At 44.6% G+C, this 9,602-nt stretch overlaps 1 protein-coding gene across 2 annotated transcripts; it reads right to left on the bottom strand.

Annotated features, from left to right (window-relative positions):
• Positions 1-2,862: 2,862 nt before the first annotated feature.
• LOC120976256 (bidirectional sugar transporter SWEET4-like) lies at positions 2,863-6,352 on the bottom strand. 2 transcript variants are annotated; one of them, XM_073496013.1, is made up of 5 exons: positions 6,087-6,352; positions 5,197-5,460; positions 3,684-4,065; positions 3,468-3,590; positions 2,863-3,361 (listed from the first exon to the last, which is right to left on the bottom strand). In XM_073496013.1, the coding sequence occupies exons 1-5, from the start codon at positions 6,170-6,172 to the stop codon at positions 3,203-3,205; spliced, it is 1,014 nt and encodes a 337-aa protein (XP_073352114.1). In that variant the 5' UTR covers positions 6,173-6,352; the 3' UTR covers positions 2,863-3,202. The 2 variants fall into 2 exon arrangements, with proteins under 2 accessions (XP_073352114.1, XP_040259015.1); XM_040403081.2 differs by lacking the exon at positions 5,197-5,460 and having other exon boundaries at positions 6,087-6,342.
• Positions 6,353-9,602: the final 3,250 nt, after the last annotated feature.

A 9,602-nucleotide genomic window follows, 5' to 3' on the forward strand; every position in this document is an offset into this window, starting at 1 on the left:
TACCAGCTTTGACCTCACCACATCTCCTGCTTTCCGCTCGCAAGTATTCTTCCTGCCCCTTCAAGATCGCAATTGCTGCATTTGACGTTCTTTCTCGGCTGCTGCGGGATGCCCCCTCTCTCCGGGCAAGTTGTTCTTTTGTGGCCCTGGGTTTTGCATATGATGCAGAACCTACTTCTCTTGCTTATCCCCTCGTACAGCACCCTGCCTCGGGCATTTGTTGGTCTGCCAGCGGTTCTATTCTTGTTTGGTCTGTTAAGCCAACCAGAGGGTTCGTGTTGCCTGGCATTCTGTCATCTTCATATGCACTTCTCCCAGCGTGCTCACCAGTCACCACCGGTATCTGCCACATTATTGTTATCCACAGTCTTCAAGCCCTAGCCCGCTGTGCCATTTGTCGAAGGGCTCGGTCACCGACATGACCTGGTCGAAAAGCCCCAACAGAGTTTCATATGCCTCAGCACTTGCATCTACAAGTTGAACCAGTTCCAACCCCGAATTTACATTTGGTTGTGCCGAAAAGTTAGGGACGTGCTATTGATCTGGTCCCGCTGGTAGTGCTTCAAGTGATCCGGCAAAAAGTCTCTTGCATCTTTTGTCCGTCTTTTCTCTATGTGGATCTCTGATATTTCTGTCATGTTAATATTATCCATGACCTACAAGTACACCTTACGTTGGTTAGATGGCCAAAACGAATTAGTTTGCAGAGAGAATAGTACAGGTGGGTTGTACCTTCATATAACATGACAACAAAGGATAGGCCACATTCGCTTTCAAAGCGTGCTCCGTCGTCAATCATATTCATTGGGAATTACAACCCTTCTCCATTCTACCTACTGCCTGCCCGCGTGTGCCTCACCCTGCACAACACATCTTTCTGCGACTCTACCACACGGTAACCACCTGCTTCAAGAAGGATCTCCCCAAACTGCTCGAACATCGCTCTTGTGTACGCTTTGGTCGCATGCCGCTCGAATGACAAATTCACCTGCAGAACGACTCCACCCTGCAAGGCACAAATCAATTTTGGTCCTTGAATGACAACTCAAGCCTTTGTCACAGGACTGAATGGTAACTGCACTGAATGTGAAAAACACTTACAATTTTGGTCGGTTCCTCTTTGTAGTTCTCCTCAACTTGTGTGTCAAATTGTAGCCTCATGTACCGAGTCACAAATTTATGCACTGGTGACCCTGATGGCTGTGCACACTACTCAGTAAATGGTTGCACACACACTCACTAGTCCAGAATATCTGGTAAAGAACTAATTTCGCCTGCATCATGGAGTGTGATCATCATTTGAAAAAAGTAAAATGTTTGTGTTCTGTCAGGCTGTAACAAGACGACTCTTTACATATCTGATACCAAATCCATGCTCCCAAGAAAACAGGTTTTAGAAGCCGTACGCCTCCATCAGCAAGTCAAATGTGGTGCCCAATTCTGGCTTGATCACCTTATCTCAATCTCTGGCTGTGAAACCTCTAATGGACTTCTCTAGAGCCCTCATCCTGGCATCCGCTCTACAGGATTTGTACCAACTCACACCCTGCAAGTGTAACGAAACCATATTTAAAATCCCCATTTTCACACATTCTTTTGCGATGGCAAACCAACCATCAACCTGTGTGGGCACTAGCAAGCAGCAAATGTCTGAACTGGATGTATGTATCAACACCAAAAGTAAGAACCACCCTCTACTTCAGGAAAACAGGGGAAACTAATCCAAATATCCCGGCAAGATTGATACGGAAAAACATTCTCACATCTACTATTCTCACAATCTTGCAATGACGCAAAATTCGTCGATCACTGTCCATACCAGATAACTGCAAATGTCTTAACTATATTTATCAACATCGAAGCAGAAATTACTTGTCAGCTCAGGATACAGGACACTAATCTTAAAAACCAATTTTTTTACACCTTACAGTTTCACACATGTTTTTGGGGTGACACCCGATCGTTGGTCACTGTACGCACCAGCAAAAGCCGCAATGTCTGAAGTAAGATCTATCACCAATAAAATCAGGAAGCACTCTTCGGTTCAGGAAAACAGGGAAACCAAAACAAAACATCCCGACAAACATTTTCTAATTTCTCTAGCTAAAAACGACACATAATAATCTGTGATTGGTACGAAAAACGTCCCCCCGCATCTACTAGTCCACAAGCTTGCAAGGACACCAAATTCATCGATCAATGTCCACACCAGCCAACCGAAATGTGTGAACTACATTTATCAACATTGAGGCAGAAAATAACCGTCAGCTCATGAAGGATAGAGGGCACCAATGCAAAAAACCCGACCACCAATTCCAATCCACTCACCCCAACGAATCGCATATTCTGCCATTCTAGGAAAAAAATATCACCTACACAATCCCCCACATGTTTTGCAAACACACTGAATTCAACGTTCACTGTCTGCACCAGCAAACTGCAACATCTAAACTATATTTAGCAACATCAAGAGTAGAAAGGATTTCTGCAGTCCAGGGAACTGGTCGCCAACCCCTGAAAAGCCTGCAAGCAATTGTACTGTGCTCCAACCTAACGGCACACATAATCTGTGACTGAAAAGGAAAGAACGGCTCCCCAATAGTTCCAAAATTCATATCGAGGCAGCCGAGCGATACGACTGACAGCTCCCGAACTTTTTTATCGACAGGGCGAAGTTGAATCCCAACAATAGTTTTTGAACGCGTACTGAATTTAAGTAAAATAATAATAAAATGGTGGTCTGCCAGCACAAGGCTGGTTTGGTTTCTCTCGAGGAAAAACGACTGGTCTTGTTTCTAGACTAGAAAGATGGTGAAAGCAGAACTGCCTAGTGCACACAAGCAAGCAAGCAAGCAATCAGAGTGGACTGTTGGAAAACCAAATGCATCGATATCCATCAAGGTTCAGAGATGCCTCGCGGGCAAAATGCCTACTTGACCTCCTACGAGATACGGTTCCAAACTCCTACCGCCATCACTAGATCGTCTCAGAAATCCGAGCAAGCCGTGGACAGAGAGAATATGGTGCCATTCTCTGTCCAGGCGTCACACCATAGACTCCTACATGAATCACTACATAATCCCAGAAATCTGAGCAAGTGGTGGACAGAGAGAATAAGTTGCCATTCTCTGTCCAGCCCTGACACATAGCTAGTACTTGGAATTGTCTCGGTTTCTCAATCATGGCCGCCGCTGTGCCACGTCTAGTGCTGATGCTCGGGGCGGAAAATCAACCACACTAGGCATTGAAGAAACGCGCTGAGGATTCCGGACCCGTTGGCGATCTGCAGCTGCCCGGGACGGCAAATCAACCACACCAGGCATTGAAGAAACGCGCTGAGGATCCCAGTCCCGTTGGAGATCTGTAGCACGCACACAACACCAGGCACGGGCAAAGATTAAGAAAGGCTAGGAGGTCCAGCTTAGTCATCATCCAGTCCACATAGCAGCAGAGTAGCAACGACTTACCTGCAGGTACCTGTCCAACGGCTTGATGGAGGCAAACCCAGTCCAGATGCTTGCGTTGACAAGGTACGCCAGAGAGAGCAGAGGGGTGAGGCTCTCCACATTGCGTGTCCAGGCTGCCACGGACTGTCCACACACAAACAACAGCTTGAGATTGGAGTTGCCATCATTAAGCATGGCTATATAACAAGCTGTGAAGATCCAAGAAAAGCTATTTACCGTCTCCTTGAATGGGAAAAGGTACATCAGAATCGCAGTGCCGGCCACAATCCATCCAAAGAACACCTCCCTGACCTCTGCGTTGTGGCCGTCGCGGAAAACAGTGAACTGAATCACAAGCAACGCCACCACTAACACCAGCTGCACCGCAGCCATGATGTATGCGATGACACGGTTCCAGCCGCGGGCATACACGATGTATAGGTAGCAGTACACCCCTTCTACCACAACTGCCACCGCGTTTACCACGATAACCCACCAATCATGTTTTGGCCCGGCGTACACCACCAGCGCCGCCGCATTCAACCAGGTAAAGACAAACGGAAAGCAGGTCCTCCCTCCAACATTGTCGGCATCGATGATGGCGCGGAGGGTGGTGAACCTGAAACAAACAACAGGTGAAACGTTAGGCCAAACAGACATCAAGTTGCTGCAGTTTTATTTTTAGGTAACCCACAAAATGTGCTGCTGCTTCTTAGTTTCAGGACACTGATTCATTATTATGTGAAAAAACGCATGCATCATACTAACATTTCTTAGCAATTAGAATCTTCTTCATGTACACTTCACTGTATTCTAAAAAGAACTTCACAAAAATGCACAGAAATCTGATACACAGTTTGGTTCCCACAGCCTCCTTAACAAGCTAAAAAATGCACTAAAATATTTAAAAAGCTTCACAAAATGCACAAAGATCCCACAAAATGTTCTCAAGACATGTTCCCAATGCACAGAAATTTCAGACCTCCGACAGCACGGGGCTCAGGCCCTCTCTAATCTTCTACATATGCTTTCACAAGGTCACCTAACACATTGTGATTCAAATGCTGGGAGTTTGGAAGCAAAGCCAGCATAGTTGGCTCAGATGTGCCATCTTTGAGATAGCATATCTCAAAAGACATGCTTCCTCTGTTCTTTTGTTTCCATGACCAGTAGAGAGTATCTTTTCTTTTCTTTTCTTTGAAACAATCACCATAAGCATTTATTCCTCTGACAAAATAAGTTCTGAATTTACAATGCTATTCAGAAAGCCGGGACCTAAAGCAAAGTATATGCTTCCTCGTTTTTTCTTCTGAGCTAAAGCCGGGAGCTCAAAAGACATGCTTCCTCTGTTCTTTTCTTTCCAAGACCAGTACAGTTCTCTAAGGTTGAGCATTCCCCTGAAAGCCAGACATAAGAAACCTCTGTATGTTGTGCAGGATGATCGTCCGCCAAATGACCGCAGTCTGCTGCGAAGCAACACCTCTGAAAGTTGTGAGCTTTCCTTACACTTACATGAGCATGCCTGATGTTCTTAGGTCCGCCGACAGTTACAGGCCATGGCGACAAAGTGTCGAACACAAGGCGCGTATAAAAAGGGAGCTATGCTTAGGTCCGCCGACAGTTACGGGCGAGCTTTACCCAAGCTGCTAGTCCTGTCAGTGCTTCACCTGGCTTGTCAGTAGGAATCTAAAACAGAGCATACCAGAAATACTGTCATCCCAAGGTACACCATTCTAGAAATCACTTGTACCTCTCGTAGAACAGGGATACGAATACGAAGCTTAATGTAGGTCGAGGCCGCACGCTCCATTTTGTAACTGATAGGCGACTCTGCAGTACAGATACTTTGCGAATGTGAAGAGGATTGGTAACTGGTCTTAAATCTGCCCATGAAAGTTCACTGATCAAACCAAAAGGAGATCCACAGACCAATTCCAAGTGGCATTTTGAGGAGCCCTTCACCATTGCGACAAAAAAACTGAACTTTTCAGACACTAGTGCAACACTGAAAAATCTGATAAAAAAGAATCCGGAGGGGAACAGCCTCCATGAGACTAGGACACAGACGACGGATTCCTCTAGCAGGAGGCCTCATCAGCAAGAAGAGAACATCCCCCACATCAAAAAATGAACCCCCTTGGCAACCCTGTCAAGCATCAGATTCAAAATCTTGACGCCAGACGAAGAGAGACTACGAACCACGCGGCGCGGGCGATATCGAGGAGGAGGCGTGGCGGCGCGACAGAAGGAACCGACGGACGCGACCCCGCACGCGCGGCGGCGCGGCGGCGCCGCGTGGCGATGGTCACGGAGCAGGGGAAGGAAGAACGAGGGGGACGAAAGAAAAGATTGAGGGACAAAAACCCATCCCAAGCCAACCCAACCCAACCCGAACGCAGAGGCTCGCCCTCGCCGTGGGCCGAGCCCACGCCGGCGGCCCAGTTCTAGCTTCTCTCGTGCAAAAAGCCGTCACCTTTTCTCAATCCGGCGGCGTGCGCCGGCTGCTCCGGCCTCGACCTGCCGTCGAACAGCATCGACGGGAGGGGCGACGGTGTAGCGTACGGTACGGTGTGTCAAATCCGGCGTGTGCATGCGGATGCAGATGGAATCATGGGAGGAGAATAAGCACAGAGCACATACATGGGGGTGAGGACGACTCCGATGGCGGACAGGTTCCCGAGCAGGCCGAGCAAGTTCTTGAAGACTTGCGCGGCCGACACGCCCATGGTCGCCGCTCCTCTCGCCTCCTGCCTCTCTCGTCTCACGCCGCACAAGGGAGGAGCCGGAGTGGTTCGTTGGTCAAGACGGTTGCTCCTTTGAGCTTTATGCCGTCGCTACGACCGCTTTCCTCTCTCCTCTTGCTTTTCTTTTTACCTCTCCTTCTCGTATAAACGATTCAAAATTTTGTTCCACGCTGTGAAACCGCTTAGAAAAAACTTTTGAGCTTAGGTAGTACAAAGAACATCAAAAATAAAAATCGCATCCAGACCCGTAGACCACCTAGTGACGACTTCAAGCACTAGAGCGACCCGACGGCGCGCCGCCGTCATCGGCACTCCGTAGCGGAGCTGGGCAAACCTTGTTGTAGAAGACAATCAAAAGGTCGTCATGCTAAGGCCCTAGAGGACCAGCACACCAGAACAGCAACCGTCGCCAATGCAAAGAAGCGTAGATCGTAAGATCGAACCTGTAGACACACGAACATAGACAAACGAAGACTGCATCCAAGCAGATCCACCGAATCCCGCAAGATCCATCGGAGTCAAACCTCCGCACGCCCTCCGACAACACTAGAAGCACCGCCAAGACGGAAGATAGACAGGGAGAACCTTATTTAATCTTCAGGAAGCCGCCCCCGTCTCAACTTGTGGGTCATCAAGACTCTTTCGCCGTTGCCGGGGAGTGAAGCGCCTTTGGTAAGGAAAAATTTATATAGTGTGCTGAAATTTACTGTCACTTGTTACTATGGAACATAATCCTTTGAGGGGCTTGTTCGAGGTATCTTCACCCCGACCAGTAGAGAAAAGAGTTGCTCCTCAACCTACTGAACCTACTGAAAATATTTACTTTGAAATTCTCTTGGTATGATAGAGAAACTGCTAGCTAATCATTTTACAGGAGATGGAACATTGCATCCCGATTTGCACCTAATCTATGTGGATGAAGTTTGTGAATTATTTAAGCTGGCAGGTATGCCCGAGGATGTTATCAAGAAGATCTTCCCTTTATTTTTGAAGGGAAAGGCATTGACATGGTTTAGGCTATGTGATGATATGGGATCATGGAACTACAACCGATTGAAATTGAATTTTCATCAGAAGTTTTATCCCATGCATCTTGTTCATCGTGATCGTAATTATATATATAATTTTTGGCGTCGCGAAGGAGAAAGCATCGCTCAAGCTTGGAGGAGGCTTAAGTCAATGTTATATTCATGCCCCAATCATGAGCTCTCAAGAGAAATTATTATTCAAAATTTTTATGCTCGGCTTTCTCTCAATAATCACTCCATGCTCGATACTTCTTGTACTGGTTCTTTTATGATGAAGACTATTGAATTCAAATGGGATTTATTGGAAAGAATTAAACGCAACTCTGAAGATTGGGATCTCGACAAAGGTAAGGAGTTAGGTATAACACCTAAGTTTGATTGTGTTAAATCTTTTATGGATACCGATATTTTCCGTGAGTTTAGCGCTAAATATGGACTTGACTCTGAGATAGTAGCTTCTTTCTGTGAATCATTTGCTACTCATGTTGATCTCCCTAAGGAGAAGTGGTTTAAATATCATCCTCCCATTGAAGTAAAAGTAGTTGAACCTATTAAAGTTGAAGAAAAGACTATCACTTATAATGTTGATCCTATCGTTCCTACCGCTTATATTGAGAAACCACCTTCCCCTGCTAGAATAAAGGATCATGCTAAAGCTTCAACTGTGGTTCGTAAGAGTAATACTAGAACACCTACACCCCCTGAGCAAATTAAAGTTGAACCTAGTATTGCTATGGTTAAAGATCTCTTGGTCGATAATATGGATGGGCATGTTATTTACTTCTATGATGAAGCTCATAGAATTGCTACACCCGATACTAAAAATAAACATAGACCTGTTGTAGGCATGCCTGTTATTTTTGTTAAAATAGGAGATCATTGTTATCATGGCTTATGTGATATGGGTTCTAGTGCGAGTGCAATACCTCATTCTTTATACGAAGAAATTATGCATGATATTGCACCTGCTGAGTTAGAAGGTATTGATGTTACAATTAAGCTTGCTAATAGAGATACTATATCACCAGTTGGTATTGTTAGAGATGTTGAAGTCTTGTGTGGGAAAGTTAAATATCCTACTGATTTTCTTGTTCTTGGTTCCCCACAAGATGAATTTTGTCCTATTATATTTGGCAGACCCTTCTTGAATACTGTTAATGCTAAGATAGATTGCAAAAAGGATGTTGTTACTATTGGTTTAGGGGATATGTCTCATGATTTTAATTTTGCTAAATTTCGTAGACAACCCCATGATAAAGAATTGCCTAGTAAAGATGAAATTATTGGTCTTGCTTCTATTGTCGTGCCTCCTAATGATCCTTTAGAACAATATTTGTTAGACCATGAAAATGATATGTTTATGAATGAAAGAAGGGAAATAGATGAAGTACTCTTTAAACAGGGACCTATTTTGAAACACAACTTGCCTGTTGAAATTCTAGGTGATCCTCCTCCACCCAAGGGTGATCCCGTGTTTGAGCTTAAACCATTACCTGGTACTCTTAAATATGCTTATCTTGATGAAAAGAAGATATATCATGTTATTATTAGTGCTAGCCTTTCATAGCAGGAAGAAGAGAAATTATTAAAAACTCTGAAGAAGCACCGTGCTGCTATTGGATATACTCTTGATGATCTTAAGGGCATTAGTCCCACTCTATGCCAGCACAAATTAAAATTGGAGAAAGACGCTAAACCGGTTGTTGATCACCAACAACGGTTAAATCCTAAGATGAAAGAAGTGGTAAGAAAAGAAATACTAAAGCTTCTGGAGGCAGATATAATTTATCCTGTTGCTGATAGTCAGTGGGTAAGTCCTGTCCATTGTGTCCCTAAGAAGGGAGGTATTACTATTGTTCCTAATGATAAAGATGAATTGATCCCACAAAGAATTGTTACAGGTTATAGAATGGTAATTGGTTTCCGCAAACTAAATAAAGCTACTAAAAAGGATCATTACCCTTTACCTTTTATTGATCAAATGCTAGAAAGATTACCCAAACATACACATTTTTGCTTTCTAGAAGGTTATTCTGGTTTCTCTCAAATACCTGTGTCAAAAGAGGATCAAGAAAATACCACTTTTACTTGCCCTTTCGGTACCTTTGCTTATAGACGTATGCCTTTTGGTTTATGCAATGCACCTGCTACCTTTCAAAGATGTATGACTGCTATATTCTCTGACTTTTGTGAAAAGATTGTTGAGGTTTTCATGGATGATTTCTCTGTATATGGAACTTCTTTTGATGATTGCTTAAGCAACCTTGATCGAGTTTTGCAGAGATGTGAAGAAACTAATCTTGTCTTGAATTGGGAGAAGTGCCACTTTATGGTTAATGAAGGTATTGTCTTGGGGCATAAAATTTCTGAAAGAGTTATTGAAG

Source organism: Aegilops tauschii, chromosome 3, assembly GCF_002575655.3.
Source record: "Aegilops tauschii subsp. strangulata cultivar AL8/78 chromosome 3, Aet v6.0, whole genome shotgun sequence".
NCBI lineage: Eukaryota > Viridiplantae > Streptophyta > Magnoliopsida > Poales > Poaceae > Aegilops > Aegilops tauschii.

Bases quoted from the DNA above. Each gene is read 5' to 3' on its own strand.
- LOC120976256 (XM_073496013.1), bottom strand. From the start codon at position 6,172: ATGGGCGTGTCGGCCGCGCAAGTCTTCAAGAACTTGCTCGGCCTGCTC. The intron at 4,066-5,196 runs GTACAAGTGATT...TGTTTGTTTCAG, and splicing joins GTATCCCTGTTCTACGAGAG to GTTCACCACCCTCCGCGCCA. The intron at 3,591-3,683 runs GTAAATAGCTTT...GTGTGTGGACAG, and splicing joins TTTTCCCATTCAAGGAGACG to TCCGTGGCAGCCTGGACACG.